The sequence below is a fragment of the Camelina sativa genome, chromosome 11, assembly GCF_000633955.1.
Source record: "Camelina sativa cultivar DH55 chromosome 11, Cs, whole genome shotgun sequence".
NCBI lineage: Eukaryota > Viridiplantae > Streptophyta > Magnoliopsida > Brassicales > Brassicaceae > Camelina > Camelina sativa.
In genome coordinates this window covers 29166601-29188932 of record NC_025695.1, presented here as the reverse complement: position 1 = coordinate 29188932, position 22332 = coordinate 29166601, and the positions used below count along the sequence as shown (strand labels likewise).

Below are 22332 nucleotides of genomic sequence, written 5' to 3'. Positions count from 1 at the left end.
TGAATATTGTAAGAAAGTATGAAAATAATGACTTATAAGATGTTAATATAAAATAGACAATGGAGATAAATCTTTTAAAACATTAAAAAAAAACAATATAAGATATACATATCATACAAACTCTAAAACTAAGCTTTTACTATGATATTTGATTTGATTTTTTTTAACCCATACAACAACAATAACAACAACAAAAAAAACACAAACAAAACAACACAAAAAAAAAAGAGATTTGAGATATAGTGGAAGAAGATCTGAAAATGAAAGAATGAGAGACTAAGAGAATAAGATAATGAGTATTTATAGGAAGAGAAGTGATGGAAAATTACATTTTGAAAAATGAGAGTTACAATTCTGATTTATTGTTTTGTTTTTATACAATTGATTAACACAACTTAGTAGAGATATAAAGTTAATACATAATTTACAGGAGAAATTTATATGATTTATGTTTTATATTATGTGTGTTAAACGTGTAGATTAATTGTTTTTTTTATTTGTGTATAATATAAATATTTTTTTGTTAAATTGCATTGTCAAAGTGGACCGACCAATAAGGTTCAGTTCGGATTAAACTCTGAACCCACAATTGTATATGATTCCAAAGTTCAGTTCGGATTAGACAGTCAGAAAAAAAAAAAAATGTCGGTTCAGATTCAAATTGATGAAGAATTTCGTCTTGGTCAAGTTAAGTTGGATCTCTTATAATCTTACCGAGTAAATTTATATAAACTAGAAAATGGGCTCGACTCGAGTCAGTGGGTGTGAAGTGAAGTTGAAGGGACTTTATAAACCCTAAAATGCTTTCACTCTAAAATGTTAAACCCTAAAATGTTATCACTCTTGTCCTTTGTCTTAAACATTTGTCTCTCCTATTGAGCATCTCCCACTTCATCTTCTCCATCACTTTCTTTTCTCCAATTTATTTCCCAAGCCACTTGCAGAAGAAACGAACGGACTCTTTGAACTAGTCTCTCTCTCTCTCTCTCTCTGTTATGGCCGTTGTACCCAGCCATGGCAGTCGTAGTCGCAATCGCAACCGTAGCATCTCGTTCCGACACTCCCTAGATTCAAGAAAGAAACGCACAATCTCGGACAAACCTGTTTCTTCGTCTGCTTGTAAGAACACAACAATATCGATATTGAGTCTTAGACAAGACTTTCACACCTGTTGCAGAGGATTTCTTAGAATCAAATTGTGGGTTCGTGAATATAACATGTAGCCTGGTGGCAAACTCTACTTGTTTTATTCAAAAAAAAAAAAAAGAAAGCAGCAAGACGACGTCATAGAGATGATGATGATGATCTCTGTAGCAACCATAAAGATTCACAAGCCCACGTTGTTGAAGTTGTCGATGATAGGATTGAGGAACATTCTTCCACGGATGGGAGTGGTGGTAAAAAGAAGCTTGTTGAGGTGATTCAAACCATAACACTCTTTAATTTCTTGTTTCAATCTTCGAAATCGCAAATGATATGACTTTGTTAGGAGGATAACGAAAATATGAGGTTGTTTTAGATTTCATTATTTAAGCGCTCTCGTATTGATTTTTATTTGAAGTTTTCTCGTGAACCTTTCCTACCGCTCAAAGAGGAGGAAGTAGCTCAAGTCAATAGTGACTTCTCTGAGACGAATAGGTATTTTGTTGTCTTTTTCAGAAAGCATGATTCTTTCTGATTGTGAGAGAATTTAACCACAGTCCTTTTTTTGTATTGCTGCTACTATCTCAGTATGAAGATCTTGGTTTCGCATAAAAAATCCTTTATTCAAATCACTGGAAATACTTTACAATGCCTAATGCCAACTCAATGGCTTAACGACAAGGTACTTATTTTTTTATTATTATTATTCCGTCATCTTGTTCCCTCATTATTTCATCTCTTCCAAACTCCTTATGTTTTTTTTGTTGTTGTTTTTTTTGCCATTTTTTTGTTTTATAAGGTCGTTAATCTCTGTCTCCAGCTGCTGAAAGAGAGAGAAACTAGAGATCCCCAAAAGTTCTTCAAGTGTCATTTCTTCAATACCTTCTTTTACGTTAAGGTTTGCTTTCTGTTTTAGTTCTCATCATGCTTGTATGTTTCTTCATGTTAGATCGTTTTTGCGGCCATGAGGCCCATGACTAGCTTCACAGCCTATATGTATTTTTAAATTACATCTGTTCAGCTGGCACGCGGTTCCGGTAACAACTACCAAGCTGTCAGGAGATGGACTGCCCATAGCAAGCTAGGATATAATCTTATTGACTGTGACATAGTGAGGTTTCCCTTTTGTTATATGTTTTTTTCCTCAAATATTATAATCCAATTTGATTGATGATGATGAAACCTGTGCAGATATTTGTTCCGATCCACATAGGTATACATTGGGCCGTGGCAGTGATTAACAATAGGGAACACAAGTTCATGTATTTTGATTCATTGAATGAAGAAGTATTTGATCTACAATTTTGGATGCTCTGGTACGGTATAGCATATATAGATGATTAAACTCTCTGTCCATTTTGGTACTTTGGAGATGCAATGCCATGATTATGGAACCAATATTTTATTGTTTCAGGCAAAGTACTTGGTGGATGAAGTAAAAGACAAGAATGAAAAGGATATTGACGTTAGTTCATGGGACAAGAAGTTCGTGAACGAATCTCCCAAGCAACAGAATACGTATATCATACCCATTTTGCTATGTCATTGATCACTTCACTTGTAAGGAATATTATCTTAGTTACATTATAAGCATACCCTCCTTTTGTATGTAGAATCTTCCAAACATTCATTGTCTATATATGAAAAAGAAAAAAAAAAACAATGTTTTCTCATAGTTTGCTGCTACTGTTACGTTACCTAGATTAGTTTTGTAATACCATCTTCTCCAGTTACAAGCTTATTTGATTCCTTGTCTGTTATAGCACTTTTTGTGTTGTACAGTTAAGAGATCTACTGACACTGGTCTTTTGTAATAATTCTCAGATACGACTGTGGGATGTATATGCTTAAATACATTGATTTTTACAGTAGAAGTCTACAATTTAGCCAGGTAAATAAGAAATGATGTCGAGGTCTGCGGTTTGCTTATGAATCCGTGTGTATCAATATTCAGTTCTCTCATTCGGTTCAAACTAGCTAGAAGAAACATTTTACTTGAGAACATGATTGCTTAGCAAACCCGTTAGAACAGATGAGAATTAATTGGTTAGGTACTGGTGAAACGTATATATGTGTTAAGAGACTGATGACTAGAAAATATGTTGTTGTAGGGTTTTTTCCTGTTGTTTCATTTCCTCTTTGATTTCTTTTTGCAGAAACACATGTCATACTTCAGGTTAAGAACAACAAAGGAGATACTGAGACTGCAAGCCGACTAATAATATTACCCCTTCTTGGTGACATTAGCTTGCTATATTTACAAAAGCCAACATTAATATGTATTAGATAAGCCTCCTCTTACTAAAAAAAACTAATTTGCTTGGGTTGTGGAGAATGCTAGAGATATCTTTCTTAGTTGCTTCTTCCTCGAAATATTGGTTCAATTTTTCAAATTTTTTTACATAAAAGAAAAAAAAACTTTTTTTTTTTTTTGAAAATAACATATGATCAACAAGGTCAATTAAACATATTGTGCACTCAACCACGATCCAGTGGTATCATTGTAACACTTCAGAATCGAATCCACAGAGACCAAACAATTGCACTATGAAACTATGAAGATCAAATATAGCTACGACAGAATAAGGAAGATTGTGAAGCAAGTAATAATTAAAAACGGAAAGTAAATAAGTTGTTTCTAAATCAAAAAGGAAATATTGGGCACAGGGAATCTATGGGGATATAATTCTCAGACTAAGGTGGAAGATGGGGATGCATTAAACACCGTTCTAGAACTCAAATCACGGTTGTAAAGCTAACCTACTTCTGCAGCGTTAACTATCTATGCAATAAATTCACTAAACCCTAAACTGTCGTTTGGATCTAGCAAACCAAGCAAGCAATAAAAGTTCAAGTTTGATCTGTTCACAAGGTGTCTCAACTTCAACTTCCGTTGGCTAAGGTCCACCTTGCTCACCTAAGTTCTTTTCCAGCAACTCAACAACACTTTTGGTGCCAAGATGAATTAAACCTAAAATCAGAAACTAGGTAGCTAATCTAGTTTAAGTATTAAGAACAACAATAAATGAAGAACAAAATAGACCAACCCCAAATCTAACAACCTAAGTTTAGAAAATCATAATTCCCCTTTGAAACCCAAAACCCAATAGGTAAACTACTCAGACATTGATAAACAGAAACAACAAATCAAAGATGAATAAAACATAATTGAATTGCAAAGAGATATAAGAAATAAGGTTTAGAAATCTTCTCTAAAGTGTCAAGAAGGATTAGAGATCTTCTCCCCCAGCTCTCAATACAGAATAGTCTCAGAAAATAAAACTTATGTCTCTGGAGGCCGAGCCTCTAACTTAAATATCAAAATAAAACCCTAAAAGTCGGTTTAAAACGAAAAAGGAAAAGTTGCTTCGGGTACGGGATCGGTCAATCCCGAATGAGGATCAGCCGAACCTAGATGTTTTTTCTGTGTTTGCTCCATCTGCTTGCTAGTCCGATTAATCTTCACCAAATTTGCTCCAGATGCTTGTTTTCATCCCCAAAACACTCAGTTTCCTTTCAAAGTAACCTAAAACCTGTACATAACTCACAAAAGACTAAAAAGACTCTAAAAGCTCACATTGACTCAATAAAAGACTCAAAACAAACCTAAAAACTATGGTTAAAACCTATAAAATACAAACACATCAACATAAAAGGAAAAATCATGTAGACTAATTGTTATACCAACTCCAACAGCGGTTGTTAGCAAGTATATTAAAGGTAAAAATGTTAAAAATTTAATCAGAATAATCAATTAAGCTAAAATATATATATATATATATAAGTATGTTAAAGGTAAAAATGTTAAAAATTTAATCAATTAAGCTNAAATATATATATATATATATATATATATATATATATATATATAGTTTATCTTTTATTCATTCAAACAACAAGATAAAGGGTTACGAAGGTTAAGAGTTTTCCGAAAGCAAAGCTTGATACAAAAAAAAGAAACAAAGTGAAAGATAGATAAATCAACAACATATCCAAGAGATATTGGAGAATTGGGTAATAAAGCACCAAGCCACAAGCAATTCCAAGGGGAGTCGACGCCATATTCAATACCAAGGCAGGAACATGGGAGATAGTCTTTATCAGCTGATACTTGATAGTGGGACGTTGAAAGGGTTTCCAAAGCCGAGAGACAAGAGGGATTGATCTGCTCAAAGGCAAGGAGGAGGGTGGTTGGAGGTTGAAGGTCGGATAAGGCTTGTTTGAAGAGATTTCGGTAACCACCACTCCATGGAGCTGGGGTCATANACTAACACCATTGATCTTAGTGAGGCCACAAATCCTATCAAACTCATCGAGGTGATCCAATGGGTCCTCCATTGGTAAACCATGAAACTTGTTAGCTTGAATCATGGTGATTAGACCACTCTTGATCTCATAGTTGTTGTTGGCAATTGTTGGAGGAACTATACCAGCTCTTTGGTTATGTGTATTTGGTGCATCTCTAGCACCAATGTTCCTTGGCCTTTGATCTTCATTATTTTGTTGCTCCATTAGCAACTGATTTTCTTGTTCCTGAAGAATTCTTGTTCTATGCTGTCTCAAATCTCTTGGTAGGCGATTGATGCGATCAAAAAGCCTCTAAAGATTCTAATTAATGCCGATAATCTTCAGACTTATGGAGCGGAGAACCATCTTCCTTGCTTTTTTGATTTGCACTTGACAAAGTTCGGGATACATGGAAGAGGTGGAGAGAAGGTTCAGAAGGCTTTGGTAACCTCCTCTCCAAAGGGAGGAGGTCATAATGTCGAACTTCCTAGGTCTTTCGGTTTCAGGACATAACATTATCGCTTGAGAGGGTTCAAGAAGCAGGTAAAACATAGAGGATATATCATAGAGGTTCCGGTAACCTTCGCTCCAAAGGACGGGGTCATAATGTCGGTCTTCCTCATCCTTTGACAATCATAGATAGTGGCCCTAGATGATTCTAATGACAGGGTTCGCAAAAATCCTTTGTAACAACAGAGCAACAATGATTGATTAGGTTCAAATTGCAGTCGTCAGACAATTAATACCATGGATCGACATAGAGGTATACTCTGAATAGACAAAGAAAGATTTGTAAAAAACCTGGGTTTTCGAAGCACAAGATTTGGGTAGCGATTCGTCGTCAATATCTTACACAACTTCGGCGTCAAGACAGAGCTCCTGTCCAACCGCAGCCAAGTAAAACACTTGGTGGGGGATTCTAGATCCAAAGATCAGAGAGGTGTTAGGATTGACTTTGAGGGGAGTCGGTGAGAGAGACGAGACATAAGGCTAACAGTATGTTCAAGGATCTCAGATTTGGAGATGGCTGGGAACTCACGAGAATCGACTCACCGAGAAAACCCACCGGATAAGACGGAGGGGGAGGGAAAGGATGAAGCAAAAGCATGGCCGGAGAAGCTGATTCGGACTTCGGTGAACCTCCAGTGGATTCGTCGTAGACATAGGTACAGAGCAAGCTTAGGTAGCAAGAGAACAGAGATGCAGTTTTCCAACGGCGTTGATCGGATTCGACGCCGCCGGAAGGAGGTGTCTCGGAGATTGTGCCACAGAGAAAGAGAGCGGCTAGGGCGAAGAAAACTATATTCTTCTAACAGGATATAAGTTCTAGAAATATATCTTAGCTAAGATTTTTTTGGAATGAATATGTTAACACATGTGTTTGTGTGTGAATAAGTGTCAAATTAGTGAAAAAAAGAAATCTTTTTTTCTTGCACGTTATTTTTTTTTCCTCTTCCTTCTCTCTCTCATTATCTCCGACTCCGATAGCCAAACGAAGAACACTGATCGATCGTGTGATTTGAAAGGAGAATCAAGAAGAAAGTCATATCTAAGGAATTGGGTGAAGAGTTGGGTCACGATCATCCACAAACGGATCAATCATCTGCTATCGAATCTGGTAACGATCTGCAAATGAGGAGGTGGGTGAAGTAAATCGAGTCTGGTCACGATCTGCAAACAATGCTCCAATCTCTTTATAATGATACGATTTTATCTGTTTTGGATTCTATGTATTAGATGCGATATTAGGGTTATTTGAATTGGGATTTGATGTGTTTGATATTTAGAGTTATCTGAAATAGGATTTGATCTCGATGATGAGAGGATTTTTGAGAGTTAGATGAGAAATAGTTTTGGTTTGTTTGATTGTTGCTTGTAAAACAAGTTCTCTGATTTTTTTAAAAAAATTGGCTTAGAAACTTGGTTAGATATTTGTCATTCGAGGAATAAAATATAGTCTTGGGCGAACGGGTCGAACCGAACAAACCGACCCAAGAAACCCGACGAATTCGGTTCTCGGCACCGAGTACAGACAGGAGCTGCAACCGATCGACGAGAATGTTTTGCAATTTCGGAAGTCGGGTCGGGTCGGATCGGTAATCGGATACCGATCGGTTTTACCTAAACTGAGATTATGTTTGGTTCCCTATATAAAGCTAATGAGTTACTAACCTTATCTAATAATCGAGCCTCTTTGTTTCTCCGCCTCCATCTCTTGTTAAAGCGAGCAAAGTTCTCATTTTCCCGACATAATCAAATAGTCAGTAAGCAAAGATCATCTCGTTTCTTCTCCTTCATCAATTCTTCATCTTCTACAATCTCTTTAATTTTCTGAAACCTCTGTTGTTGTGAAAGACTTGGGTTTCAATCCATAGAATAGAATTTGTTAGAGGTAAAGCTCTTCTTCCTTCTCCTTAATCGTTTCTTCGTTTGTTTCTTTTCTGTATAATTTCTTTCTTAGTCTTTATCAGCTCAGATTTTGAAGTTTAAACCCTTAACCCTAAAATTCTCCAAATCGATTTAGAGAATTTTAGGGTTAAGGGTTTAAACTTCAAAATCTGAAATTAAGATGACTTAATCTGGGTTTTGTGCTTTGTTTACTGTTCTTATTTGTTTATGTGTATCTATTAGTATTAGTACTAGTATCTATTGTAGCATTTTAGGTTTTAAGGATTGTTTTCAAACTTCCAAATGAGAGTGGATCGATTCTTCTTCTGGTTTTGTAATTTGTTTATGCTCCTTGTATTGTGTAGCTGTATAAGTGTAGCAATTTAGTGTTAGGGTTTATTTTAGAATTTCTAAACTTCAAAATCAGATATATGTCAAAGTTTTGTACTTTGATTATTGTCGTGTCTTGTATGTGTATTATATAGACAATATTATTGTCATTACTCTTTGCCATGAGGTACTTTGATTACTCTTTGCCACGACAACACAAGACTAATACAAAAACAACACAACTATAATACACATACAAGACACGACAATAATGTTTGTACTGTTATGTCTTGTTTTTGTATTATTCTTGTGTTGCTTGTTATGTCTTTGTCTATTATATTTGTGATAACCCAGTTTTGTGTAACTTTTGTAGATGTCTGAAGAACACCATGAGAAAGACCCGCTGCTTGAACCTGAGGTTACTGAAGAGGTTGAAACTGGAAAGACGCGTAAAGCACCAGCATCTGCTTCTGCTAAGCCACCAAGACCACATAAGAGTTGCATGTTGTGGTGTAAGCTGCTCTTTTGACTACTTTTGGATGTGGAGTTGCATGTTGTGGTGTAACAACTAATGAGAAACAACTTTGCTTAACTACTTAAGTGTTTCATGGTTATGTAATGATTTTTTGGTACTTTGCTAGCTTAAACTTGATGCAATAGTCTGTAATGGTTACCAGATGTAAGACAATGAAATGTCTCGTATTTGTGCTTGTTTTGCTTTTTATTAGGTAATTTCGGGTGAAATAACCCGAAATATGAAAACTATCGGTTACTTACGGAAGACATATAAAAATCAATAACCGACCCGTTTAACCCGAGTACCGACCGACCCGAACCGAAATCTATTTTGGTTTAATTCGGTCAGATTTTTTCAAACCCGAATTTTGCCAAAACCGAAAGATCCGACCCGAAAAACCCGAATTCACCGTTTGCCCAGGACTAATAAAATATATTAAATCTTACAAAAGTTTTTAACAGATGAATTTATACTTTAACATATGTATTTATACTTTATATAATTAAAATATTATTTAGAAATTTGCTAACATATTTACCATTGGAAATGTTTTAAGGTTATAAGTGTTGAGAGAGAAAGATTTAATAAATAAATAAAAATATAAAATAAAAGCCTTAAATGAGTTATATAAAAAAAGAAGAAAACAAAAAAAAAAATTAAGAGGGGAAATAAATATAATAGTACTCTCCTATATCTACGAACTTTTGGGATTAGAGTAAAATGTATACAAGTTTTGGGGTTTGTGGCCAATATCATCTTCTCGGGGGACTCTCTCTCTCTCTCTCTCTCTCTCTCTCTCTGCTTTGCGCTGCTCTTTTAGGCTCACATAGGAAAGAGAGATGGCGAATTCCATTTCATCAATATCTCTGCCGCGATCTTTCGTCTTCAACAATGGTTGTCAGAAATCAAGGCCATGGCCGAGCTCGAGCAGTCTCATCCTCAACAACTCATCAAATCATCACACACTACTCTCTCTTTCTTCTTCGCCGGCCTCCGTCGTAGAAACTGGTGGTGACAACGACGACGGCGACCTCACTTTCAGGTACTTTTTTTTGCTTCTCTTCCCATCGATTCCATTGGTAAAAAAAAACTTGAAACTATATTCCCCAGTTAAAATCCAATTTCGTTTCGATTTTGTTTAAGCATTTTAGATTAAGGGTTCTGATTCGAAAGTGATAAAAAGAATCCACTCCTTTTTAGAACTCTGCTCTGTTGTTTAATGAAAGGATGATATATTGTAATCAGGGCGTCTCTTTAGTCTTTGTTTCAATGTGGTAACAGTGGTTGCAGAAGGGGATGTGTAATTACAAACTGCTTTTTTTGTGTTCCTGTTGTTTAGTGAAAGGATGAATATATCTTTATGTTTGTTGACTTGAGAGAGATTTGGATATTCTTGAGTCTCTCTCGACTAACGAGAGGTGGTGGAATGAAACAGTGGTTGCAGAGTGTGTGGGAAAGAGGAGAAAGAGAGTGGCTGTAACGGTGACGGACGGATTCAAGGTGGCATTGCAACTTTCCCTGGTTTCGGTTGGTGGCCCATTAAGGCTTACCGGCCTTGTCCCGCGTTTGTCGAGTCCGGAGGTAGATACCGCCGCTTAGGACAGAGCATGGACGAGGTTGCATTTGGTCGTGGTGGTGGTGACTCTAAATCCGACACCACTGATCCGCCACCGATTAGGTATGTTTAATGTGTGATTTGCCAATATAGTTTGTTGATAGTAGAGTAATAAAAATGTAGGGATCACCTTTCTTCTTCTCTCTTTTGTTTGTTTTGCAGCAGTAAAAAAAAGCCAACAAGTTCTTCTACCAAGTTCAACAAGTGAGATACATCATCATATTTCTCCAAAAAAAAAAAAAAAAACGTTTTTTTGTTGGAATATGTGTAATAGTACATTCGTTGGGCCTAAACATATTATCGGCCCATTTATAATCTGACGGCCCAGTAGTTAAAAACCCCCTTTAAAACGTTAATGAGAGGATTCTTCTCATTCTCTCTCTCTCTCTCTCGTCTAAGGAAGGACTCCGAAAAAGAAGAAAAAAAAACAAAACCCTATCGTATATTTGACGGCGTCGAGAGACATCATCATCAATGGAGGAAGAAGGGGCGAGAGAAGAGGTGGAGATCGATAAGGATCTGCAGAGGAAAATAGAGAAGACGGTGAAGAAGATCTTGAAAAAGTCGAACTTGTACAAGATGACAGAGATCAAGGCGCGAGAACAAGCTTCAGTTGAATTGGATCTCGATCTCTCTCAAGATCCTTACAAGGTNCTTTAAAACGTTAATGAGCATTCTCTCTCTCGTCTAAGGAACGACTCCGAAAAAAAAAACAAAAAAAAACCCTATCGTATATTTGACGGCGTCGAGAAACATCATCATCATCAATGGAGGAAGAAGTGGCGAGAGAAGAGGTGGAGATCGATAAGGATCTGCAGAGGAAAATAGAGAAGACGGTGAAGAAGATCTTGAAAAAGTCGAACTTGTACAAGATGACAGAGATCAAGGCGCGAGAACAAGCTTCAGTTGAATTGGATCTCGATCTCTCTCAAGATCCTTACAAGGTCATCGTGAGAGAAGTAGTTGAAAATTTCATAGAAGAAGCAATAAAGGTGGTAGGCAATAAGATTGCGAAGCTTCCGACGAAGAAAGAGTCGAGGGTTTCAATCTAAAGTGCTTATCTATCTTGTGTTGATCCGAAATTGGATAAAATTAAACTGTATGGTGATTGATTTCAGTGATTATTGCCGCAAATGTTTTTTTTAAGTTTAAACTTTAAACTAAACCTTGAGTTGTTATTTCGAATCTTGACTAATCTGATACTAGAAAAAACAGCATCTATATCGTAATTTTCATCATCTATATATATAAAATTAATTTTGCTCACTTTTCTTTCCACCAGCATCCATCTAATCAATTTTTTTACATAAAAAATACTATTTTTAATATTCATTTATTGCATATTTATTAATTATAATTAATACTAATAAAAATAAATAAAAACGAATTAACTAAAATTAATTAAATTTTAAAATAATATAAACAATAATATATTTTTTTAATAAATAATAAAAATAGTAATTATCTAAAATGAATTAAGTAAATTAAATAAAAAATTTAAAATAGTAAAACTAATAATATAAATTTGTTTGAATAATAATGTTATTATTAAAATTGTAACCAAAAAATGATTATATTCTAAAATTTACAATAAGTTAATGAGTTTTAGAATATAAGTAAGATTTTAATGCATGGTGGAGTAAAAAAACAAGTTATGTAATTGTATTTATCAAAATCTAAACATGAAAATAAAATTGAAGTGAAACATTAGTTTCTAAGAAACATATATCATAAAGATTTATTATTGAATTTTACTTATAAGAAAGAAAAGATTAATTACTTTACTTAACTTAACTTAAAAGTTTTGATCTAAAACAAATACATTGTAATGGGCACACTTTTTTTTTGGAAAACTATAAAAAAGAATTTTGAAAAAAAATCTATCAAAAAAAAACAAAATCAATGATCAGGAAATATAGAAAAAATGATATGCAAGCCGTTAAAAAAAGTGGCAAGTTATTTGTATAACATATCTCATAAGGTATATTATCAACTGGAGGTACAATTTTATAACATGATATAAAATATATATATATATATATATATATATATATTATCAAATGCTTTTAACCCAAAACATTGGTAACAACAACATATTTAAAGTACACTATTTTTTTTTTGAGAAAACGAAGCTAGGGTAGCATCACAAAATTAACATCTACAAATAACATATGAGATTTTAGAAAAATATTTAGCTTAGATGTGAATAGATATTCATTGTGAGGTTTAAATGTTTCATCATTTAATCATTTTTGACTTAATCTGAAATTCTATTATGGCAGATGATGCATTTGGACAAACTCATTGTAGCGACATAGCAGTAAAACTGTTCATGAAACTTTGTATATTTGCATTTAATGTAGGATATTGATATGTTTAAATGGTCTGTATAATTAGGTCAATGATCGACATTGACGTTATAACTTTTCAAATTATGTTTTCATGGGATATGAATATGGAATGAACTCTTTTAAAGATAAAATGTTAGAAGATTGTGATACAAGACAATATATGTTATATATAGATTAGTAAAATAAGTATGACATTTATATAGATTTATCTTTAATTTTCAAATTATATTCATATTCAATGATTCTTATTGATAAAAATTTTAACTAAAATCCCACGTAAAATCGCAAATAGATATAACAAAGATATATTATCTTAAAAAATATATATGTTGTATATCATTGAGTAAAGTAAATTATATATTTATACTCAAAAGTTGGAATGATTATTTTTGATCTCAATAATTTCTATTGATAAGAAATATTTTAAATTAAAATCTCGCGCGTGCGCGGGTACAAATTCTAGTCTATCTATATAAAGTTAGCTTTTATTTTTTCTCCTTCATCCACATGTTATTTTTTTATTTTAAAAAGTATTTTAAATATTCAGGCTTATTATTTATAGTTAATAGTAATAAAAATAAATAAAATAATTAAGTAAAATAGTAAAAATAATAGTAATACTATGAATTTGTTTTAGTAATAATATTATTATTCAAATTTTAACCCAAAAATGATCATATTCCAAAATTTATAATGGATTAAAGAGTTAATTCCAAAATTTAGAATGGATTAAAGAGTTAATAGAAGTAAGATTTTAATGCATTGGTAGAGTAAAAAACAATTTATGTAACTGTATTTATAAAATTCTAAACATAAAATTAAAATTAAAGTGAAACATTAGTTTGTAAGACACATATACTACACAGATTTATTAATTTTCACTTAAAAAAATAAAAGATTAATTACCAACTCAACTTAAAAGTTTTGATCTAAAACGAAAACATGGTAAAGGTCACACTTTTTTTGAAAAAAACTATGAACAAAAATCTTGAAAAAAACTAATCCATCTAAAAAAGAAAAATCAATGGTCACAAAATATAGAAAAAATGATATCTAAACCGTTACAAAAAGTGATATGTGATTTGTGTAGCATATCTCGGAAAACATATTACCAACTCAAGATACAATTCTATAACATGGTAAAAGTTAAAATATAAATAAGCTTTAGATTTCATCAATTTTATCAAATGCTTGAGATTTAAAGTAAGTACACTATGTTTTTTTGAGAAGAGAAAGTTGAGGTTGCATTACAAAATTAACATCTGAAAATAACATATGACATTTTAGGAAAATATGTAACTTGGATTAGTAAACATATATTCATTGTCGGGTTTAACCATTTCACCATCTAAACATTCTTAACTTAAATGGAAATTTTATTATGGCAGGTGATGCACTAGGGCAACCCCGTTGTAGCGACATAACACTAAAAATGTTAATAAAACTTTGTATATTTGCTTTTAATATAGGAAATCGATATGTTTAAATTATCTCTATAATTAGGGTATCTATTTGTCTCAACGCAAATATACTTTGGATATTATTGACGAATGTGGATTGTTAGCCTCTCGGCCATTTGCGACTCCAATGGAAGAGAATCATCGGTTGCAAGTCATTGAAGAAGGTTCTTATGCTGATCCAGGGCGATATCATCGTCTTGTCGGACGCTTAGTGTATCTCACGGTTACACGTCCTGATCTTACTTATGTTATTCATATTTTTGCACAGTTTCTCAAGTAACCGCAGGTCAAACATTGGGAAGCAGCACTTTGGGTGGTTTATTATCTTAAAGGCTGTCCTGGACAAGGGATTTTGTTGACTGCTAATACTGATCTTACACTCTCTGCCTATTGTGATGCTGACTACCAGACTCTTCCTCTTACCCATCGCTCGTTGTCTAGCTATGTTATACTTCTAGGTGGGTCTCCTACTGCGTGGAAAACAAAGAAGCAGAAGACGGTTTCAATCTCTTTTGCTGAAGCGGAGTATCGGGCGATGCGTTACACGACGGGTGAATTAAAGTGGGAACGTGAACTTCTATCCTGCTTTGGGGTTCGGCATGATACTCCTATATCACTTTTCTGTGATAATCAAGCTGCTCTACATATTGCCGCAAACCCTGTTTTCCATGAGCGTACTAAGCATATTGAAGCTGATTGTCATTTTGTATGTGATGCACTCAAGGTTGGGCTTATTGCGACCTTCAAGATACACACTTCCAACCAGTTTGCTGATATTTTCACTAAGTCTCTTGGCGGTCCGCAATTTTCTTATCTTCTACGCAAGTTGGGCATTCGGGATCTTCATGCGCCAACTTGAGGGGGAGTATTAGGGACTATTGTATAAATATCTATAAATATCTACACTTATGTTATATTTTCTATTGTAAAGAGTCTTGGTACTCAAGTCTAGAATATTCTCTTAGGGTTCTTGTGATTGTATATATATTCTTGTAAAGCTTAATGAGAGGAACAACTTTGACGCCTACCACTTTGTTAGTTTTACAACTCGAAATCTATGTGAATATCTTTGATGCTCTTCATCTATTCTATTAGGATGGAGGAATTGAGCCAAATCTTGAAGAACAATAGGATGGATGATCTCACTTGGTTTTGTTCTCTCTCAGAATCTGAACTGGTAATATATAATACAAAGCCATCAATTCTCCTTCTTTCCTCAGTCAAGCAAACATATTGATCAATGTTTTTAATTTTTCAGGATTTGCTCATCAGCTTAAAGAAGCTAGCCATTCAACGCGCCATAATAAGTGGTCACCAAGAACTAGCTGACAAATTTGATCTTAAGTTGCTCCGAGCTCTAGGTTCTCTCTTCTAACTTCCGAGACTCCCTTGTTTTTTGAAAATGTTGCACTATCCAACTGAACTTTGTTACTGTCTGTTAAACACCGTGAATAGTTACTTTGTGTGAAGGTGAAGCTTTTCATCTTTGATCTAAGTATGGTACATTTCGCAGGGCTTGTGCTAATGGAGTATGTAAGAAAAAAGATAGAGGGTGATACTTGTCTTGCCCCAAGTGTTGTTCATCAACTCAGCCTTTTGGATAGTTGTAACTTGGTGGAAACGCATGTAGATGGTACTATAGACACTGAGGAGATTCTGTGTGAAATCTGCAACAAGAATTTAAAAAAGAAATCACGGAAAAGGTTTTACTAGTACAGAGTCTAAAGAGTTAACATTTTGTGTATCCCATGCTTAATACTCATGGATTTCTTTCGTGTTTGAAGGAGGCGGTCCAAGTGAACCCGGCATCTCATGTCCACTGTTTTGCTCGGTTCTGGTCGTGTGTCGCTCAGACTAGCTCGGAACAGAGATTTAGTTTCTTTAATTTTTATAAGATGATCTTCCCGAATCCCGATTATACCATGCAGTGTAACGTATCGTTTTATATAACATCTCATTGTTTCTTCTGCCTCTTTGTCTTTTGTCCATCGCCAGATATGCTTGTGCTTGACATATCGATTACGTAGATCTTTGGTATGAGAATTTAATTTGCCGGAAATCTTGGTTCAAATTGGTACGACATAATTGATCTTGGTACAGCAGTGTCTGGTTAGGCAGGAAATAGAGAAAAATGCTATTCTCAATTGTTGTTAAGAAAACAGATCATATAGTATTATCTAAACTGCTCCACGATCATATGTTTTGCCTCAGTTGTTGAGGGAAAGATATGTAGTGATAGTCTAAGATCATGCATGCATATACCAAAACATATGCTATGTAGCCTATGTTTGCCTAGAGTAGTATTTACTGTCAATTTAAGACAAATTGTAAAAGTCATGGAATGTGTAAAAGAAGAAGAATAAATAATCTACTTGCACCAAATGTATTTTCTTCATAAAGTGGGTACTTTCCTCAAATTTTTATTTTATTTTAAGCTCATAGGCTAGAGAAGCAAGATTTTACGGGTTGTCAAGGCTTAGACCATTTATAGTACGTCTCGGTGTTCACTAGAAGATCCACTACGAATCAATGAGCATGTTATCAAAACCAAGAATCACCCACCCTCAGAGAAGAAGAGAAACAAATTAAGATGATCGTCTCTCTCACACACTCTCTCATTTATAATTTCGAATAGTTTAAAATGAAAATTAAGATAGATTAGGGTGAGAAGAAGAGATCAATAATAACAAAAGAAAACACAAATGGATAATAAGAGTTCATCTCATTTCTCCCTATTTTGGGTTGTACACAATGTTTTTTTATTTATTTAATTTACACAACAAAGTGGAGATGTATTCTTCTTCATCCATCCCACACAAAAATAGCATATCTTCTAATCTCCCATACATTCTGGTAAACACTTGTAGTAAAGAAACCGGTAAACTAGTAATACGATACCATTGCTTCAGACAATTATTAATACTCCTCCTTATATAATGTAAATATATATAATCGGGTATATCTCTCCCTCTCTCCCTCTCTCCCTCTCTTTCTGGATTTGAAGTAACCAACCAACCTATTTAGTGTTCTTCATTGGTATACTAACTTCAAGGGTTTTGGTCAGCAAAAATGTCCAATAGAGAAAGCACCTGCCAAAACATAAAGACTTTGAATGAATGAAAACACACAAAAAGTGGCAAAAAGCCATAATAGTTTTGAGTTTTGAAGGAAAAAAAAAAAAGAGTACCTCAGGGACACTGAGTTCGAGCCGGAACTTAGGACCGTCGTAGTGGTGCAAAATGGGTCGGAAAGAATCTTCTTCCAGTGGCAAACACACTTTCCTCGTTATGGCCCTAACCTTTATTTTTAACCCCAAAATTTTGTTAGAAATGCCTAAAACACATGTAGACAAGAAGAGCTTATAGAAACGTGGCAGTAGTATGTATAGTACCTGAGCAGGGAAGCGAGATTCGCCTGGACATTTCTTATCTTCAAAAGCATTCAACTCAATGTTTGTTCCTCCGAAGCTAGCTGCCTGAATTTTTTTTTTTTATATTTTTTAAAATCATTCTTCTATAAGTATCCAATTCGCCGGAATGTAAAAAAAGAAAAAAGAAAAAAAACGAAAAGATTGTGCTGTGCAAAAGGAAAAGAAACCTCGTAGATTCCATGAAGTTGGTGAGTAGAGTAGTTGTAAAGAAACAGAGGAAGTCCCGGAGTTATCGCTCTCACCGAGTCCCTGTATCTTGGTGGCAACCCTAAACAAATTTCATCCCCAAAAAATAATATATCAGAAAACACATATCTATTATATAGAGATTTGTGAGAGAGATTGTGAGAGAGTAAAGAGATGAGGTGAATACCGAAAAGCTGGCGTTTGAGATTCTCTTCCATGGTATCGTTGTTGCAGACAAAGATGTAACCACCAATGGTTTCGTTTCTCGGCAAAGCCTCTGCTGGAGGAAGAGTCTTAAACCTCTTGTCCAAACCATTATTAATCTTGTCGTCTTCGTTCCTCTGGCTATTGTTCTTCCTGTTCTTCTTCCCACCTTTCTGAACCTGATGATGATTAGGATGATGATGATCTTCATCGACTCCTTTGTCCTTGTTGTTGCCTTGCTTTATGAGATTCACGTTATACCCATACTTGTTCATCGACGTGTAAACCCCTTTGTTGAAGTCTCCGTTAACGGCGCCTGACGGTGGTGTGTAACCGTTAGCGTTGACGTTGACTGAGTTGAATTTCCAGGTGTCGTTGAAAGGGGTGTTGAATCTGTCGATTGGGTTCGAACCGACGAGGACGGCGGATTTCGATCCCACGGGTCCGAAACCCAAACCCATGTTGTCGTTGTTTGGACCAGAAGATGACTTCCAGCTCCAGTTGGAGTCGGAACCAGCCTTCTTCTTCTGATTCTGGTTCAGATAATAGTCGATCTGGCTGTTGTTGTTGTTCTTGTCGGCGATGTCTAAGTTTCGACGCTCTTTGAAGACGGAGTTGGTGCTCCAGATCGACTCGTTGAGCGACAGGTTCGCTAGATTTGGTGTCTGAACTCTCAGCTGGTCGCTGAACTGCCAAAAAGATTGCTGATTGCTGTTGTTGTTGTTGTTATTATTCTCCATCTTCTTCTTCTTCTTCTTCTTCTTCTTCTCTGTTTGATCTTTAAAAAAGAAAAGAAAAAAAAATCTGATTTTTGCGATCTGAGATTATCCAAAGTTGAATGAAAGCTTTACGCGATCTTTTTGGGTGAAGGTTTTTTGACGAAGTGTATTTGGAGATCAGGGGTTGGTTTTTTAAGTAGAGGAAATTGGTGAAAATTGGGTGAGAAAAAATATATATAAACAAAAAAAAAAAGAATGAAGAAAAAAGTTGTACGCTTTTAATTGGAGCAACTGTGTCATCCAGTAGAAATTTCCAGGAACGTCACAACTCACACTACCCCTTTTCTTTAATTTTTTTTTTGGCTTTTCAAGGTTGCGTGTGAATCTGACAAAGTGGATTAGTAAAAAGTAAGTTTATTTAATATGGATAATAACTATTAATTAAATAGTAAAAGGTATACGTAAGTACTTAACACTCAAAAAAAAAAAAAACTCTTGTTCTGTCTGATGTTTTTTTCTTTTTATTTTCTTAATTAATTGCTGCATAAGAAAGTCGAAACGAGTGAGATCGATCACAGCGGCGGCAGGTAGCGAAGACGCGGTCTAGAAGAACACAATTGCGGATTTTGACGTGGCGGACTTTTAGATATGAGATTTTTTTTTTTTTTCAATTATTTCTTTTTAAGATATTTATTTAAGAAAGTAATTATTACTATTATTTATTGGAAAATAAAAAATAGGGTTGATCTGTCTTAGAGGCTAAGGATTGTGGACCAAACACCAAAAACGCGTTGTTGACGAGAAAGAAGAGAGAGTGAGTGTGTCAGCATCACAAGTTCACGACTTCTCCTGTCTAGTAAACACGTACAAAAAACCCGGGAAGCTTCGATTGGGCTTTATTATCATTTCAAGCCCCACTATGTTTGAGATTAAACAGGCCCATTTATGGCCCAAAGGCACTCTTCGTCTTCCTCTTCTTCTTTTTCTTCTTTTCTTCCTCAAGCTCAGAGAGAAATTCATAGAGATAGAGAGAGAGTGAGATGGATCCGGAGGTTTCTCTCAGGAGTTTGAAAGGTTTAAAGCTGCGTTTACAAGAAAATATTTCGATTCATGTACTAATCTCTTGTCTCAGCTTAAGGTATTTGTTTCCTTTTTTTATTCTACCCTAATTCAATTATGGATTAAACCGTGGACATAGCAATGTCAAAGGTGTTTGAAAAATCTTATTTCAGTGCTACACTCTGCTCGATTTTTGAAAATATCAGTTTCTGGTTTTGTAATTTAGTGTTTGTTCATTTCTTTTATTCAGATTCTTCTGACCAAGTTTCACAAGTCTACCCACCTTTGTTTGAGAATACTCCTAATGCGTAAGCTTATCTTCTTCATTGTGAGTCAATTTTTGGTTAGAAAGCCAGGACATTGCTGAAGCTCAGGGGACATTTATGAGTATGCTGTTGTTAAAACGGAGGATCAAGACGCGTTCGAGAGAGATTTCTTCCAGATTATATTGATGCTTAAGGATCTCTTGTCTTGTGCTATCATCATGATCTTGTATCACCTCTCAATTGAATGCAATGCTTTTGCTTAAAGTGTGTTCTTTTGTTCCTGTAGCAAGAGCATCTAATTCTTGGTCTGAACCTACTGCGACTGCTTGTTCAGAACAGGATTGCTCGGAACTGGAATTACTTTCCTCTGCAACCTTGGAGAATCATTGCATCAAGCATGCGGTGGAGCTCGAGCAATCCTTCATGGAAGGTGCCTATAACCGTGTGTTAGAGTGCTAGAACAGACCGCACCTGATGAGAGACTTATGTGTATTTCATGGATCTCGTGGCAAAAAACCATTTGGTAAAAAAGAAATGCATAGGCTTCATTGATGACCCCTTTCTCTTATTTAGCTCATTGCCATGACTTTAAAAATCTCATTGTTATCTGTAGAGACTAGGAGCACCCGTAGTGGGAAGTCAAAGACGGGTTAGTTAGTTATGTTCCAAAAAGCTAAAGAAACCGCACCGTGCAAGGAGGTACCCTCTCTGCAACTCATCAACCAAACCCTCAGCTACGCCAGAGAGCTCGAGCGTATCGTGTAATCCTAATTCTTTATCCTTCTTGAATTCGTTTCAATTTGGGTCATAAAACCTTCTTTTTTTTTTTTAACCATGTATGACTGACACTAGTATCTTCCCAAACAATTCGTGAAATATAATTTGGCTCTGTTCTTTTTTTGTCGTCTGGTTATAATGCAACTACTATGAGTGTGTTATGTCACATGAATGGTTTCTAGACTCATAAAGGCAACTCCATAAAATGAGTCCGTGATTGAATTTTGATTCTTTAGTGTCCCACTTCTTGTAAATACTAATATATATATAGTATGTGTATGCATTTTCTTTAGTTTCTATTTTTTTCTTAAATAAAAAATTTCAAGAAAGGGACAAGATTGTTGAGAAGTTGTTTTCTCTTTAATTAAAACAAAATGTTGAATAATCCTTCTTCTCTACTTTCTGCTCCATTAATTTTTCCAACTACAAATCTTCCTTCCGATTTTTTTTTTTTTGACTTGAGTATTTTATAATTGAGGCAATCATTAATGATTAAATTAATTTCATGAAAACCATTTAATAATTGAAAAGTGTGGCCTAATTGCATTCCTCCGGGTCATTATGTTTGATTTGTCGACTGCTTTTTACATTTTTTAAAAAAACTCTCCTAGTAATTAATTTAATATATTCTTTTTTTTTTATCCTTTAATGACAATTTAATTTGATATTATTATTAGTTACAAAAATTTAAAAGAAAATATTAACTTGTTAAGAACGCATGGAATGTATTAAAGAGTCAAGAGAGTGTATACTATATAGTGTTGTCTCCACTTGGATCTTTCTTACTTACTCCATTATCTTCGCCTTCTTTCTCTCTCTCCCTCATCTCATTAATGGCGAGCTCTACATCTTTAGCGATAGTTCTTCACCAGTCTTCCAATAATGACGAACTCTTCATGAAGCAAACTCTTCAATTCTCAGAAACTCTCAAGGTTTGTTTGATCCTTCTCTCTCTCTCCCGCTCTCTCTCTCTTTCTCGCCTCAAACACAGATTGATCAATCAATAGGATTGTGATTTTTTTTTCTTCATTCAAGATTCATCTTCTGTTCTGTTGTTTTTTTGGTGTTTTAAGGATTTGAAGAATTTGCGGAAACAGTTGTATTCAGCTGCTGAGTATTTCGAAACATCTTACGGCAAAGAGGAACACAAAGAAACGTAATTTTTTCTTGTCTTTCTTGATAGTAACGAGAGTATTTTACAAGTCCATGTGTTGTTGAATCTGATGAGTGATGAATGATGAATGATGATGGCAGAGTCATAGAGACGTTGAAAGAGTATGCAGCAAAGGCAGTAGTGAACACAGTGGATCATCTCGGTTCTGTTTCCGACAAATTCAACTCTTTTCTCTCTGATAATTCGACCCATTTCTCCACCACTCATCTTCGTTTATCTTCTCTTGAACAAGTAAAACACTCAATCTCGAATCTTGAATCCTGAATCTTGAAACTGTCTCACATTCTGTGTGTGTGTGTGTGTTGTTCATGTAGAGGATGAGACTATGCAGAGAGTACATGGGGAAGAGTGGGACTCATCAGCATTTGCTTCTATTTCAATATCCTCGCCATCATAAGCGTTACTTCTTCCCTCGTATAACCTCTT

At 34.9% G+C, this 22332-nt stretch overlaps 7 protein-coding genes across 8 annotated transcripts; 6 read left to right on the top strand and 1 right to left on the bottom strand.

The window, feature by feature from the left end:
- On the top strand, window positions 1293-3362 carry LOC104728480 (putative ubiquitin-like-specific protease 1B). The gene is made up of 9 exons (XM_019231993.1): window positions 1293-1397; window positions 1562-1638; window positions 1732-1825; window positions 1943-2041; window positions 2165-2254; window positions 2335-2430; window positions 2516-2661; window positions 2968-3034; window positions 3300-3362. Exons 1-9 carry the CDS (start codon window positions 1293-1295, stop codon window positions 3360-3362), a joined length of 837 nt encoding a protein of 278 aa, XP_019087538.1.
- LOC104724577 lies at window positions 9387-10657 on the top strand. 2 transcript variants are annotated; one of them, XM_010443088.1, is made up of 3 exons: window positions 9387-9707; window positions 10101-10343; window positions 10446-10657. In XM_010443088.1, exons 1-3 carry the CDS (start codon window positions 9505-9507, stop codon window positions 10486-10488), a joined length of 489 nt encoding a protein of 162 aa, XP_010441390.1. In that variant the 5' UTR covers window positions 9387-9504; the 3' UTR covers window positions 10489-10657. The 2 variants fall into 2 exon arrangements, with proteins under 2 accessions (XP_010441390.1, XP_010441389.1); XM_010443087.2 differs by having other exon boundaries at window positions 10443-10653.
- LOC104724574 (mediator-associated protein 3-like) lies at window positions 10730-10940 on the top strand. The gene has a single exon (XM_010443085.1). The coding sequence runs from the start codon at window positions 10755-10757 to the stop codon at window positions 10938-10940; it is 186 nt and encodes a 61-aa protein (XP_010441387.1). The 5' UTR covers window positions 10730-10754.
- LOC104724576 (mediator-associated protein 3) lies at window positions 10943-11524 on the top strand. The gene has a single exon (XM_010443086.2). The coding sequence runs from the start codon at window positions 11048-11050 to the stop codon at window positions 11330-11332; it is 285 nt and encodes a 94-aa protein (XP_010441388.1). The 5' UTR covers window positions 10943-11047; the 3' UTR covers window positions 11333-11524.
- Window positions 13979-16548, top strand: LOC109127693. The gene is made up of 4 exons (XM_019232958.1): window positions 13979-15268; window positions 15350-15452; window positions 15605-15794; window positions 15876-16548. Exons 1-4 carry the CDS (start codon window positions 15164-15166, stop codon window positions 15889-15891), a joined length of 414 nt encoding a protein of 137 aa, XP_019088503.1. The 5' UTR covers window positions 13979-15163; the 3' UTR covers window positions 15892-16548.
- Window positions 16817-18851, bottom strand: LOC104724573 (putative uncharacterized protein DDB_G0286901). The gene is made up of 5 exons (XM_010443084.2): window positions 17895-18851; window positions 17689-17789; window positions 17483-17566; window positions 17279-17389; window positions 16817-17180 (listed from the first exon to the last, which is right to left on the bottom strand). The coding sequence occupies exons 1-5, from the start codon at window positions 18649-18651 to the stop codon at window positions 17139-17141; spliced, it is 1095 nt and encodes a 364-aa protein (XP_010441386.1). The 5' UTR covers window positions 18652-18851; the 3' UTR covers window positions 16817-17138.
- LOC104728479 (protein ABIL4-like) lies at window positions 21566-22170 on the top strand. The gene is made up of 3 exons (XM_010447452.1): window positions 21566-21664; window positions 21806-21888; window positions 21987-22170. Exons 1-3 carry the CDS (start codon window positions 21566-21568, stop codon window positions 22168-22170), a joined length of 366 nt encoding a protein of 121 aa, XP_010445754.1.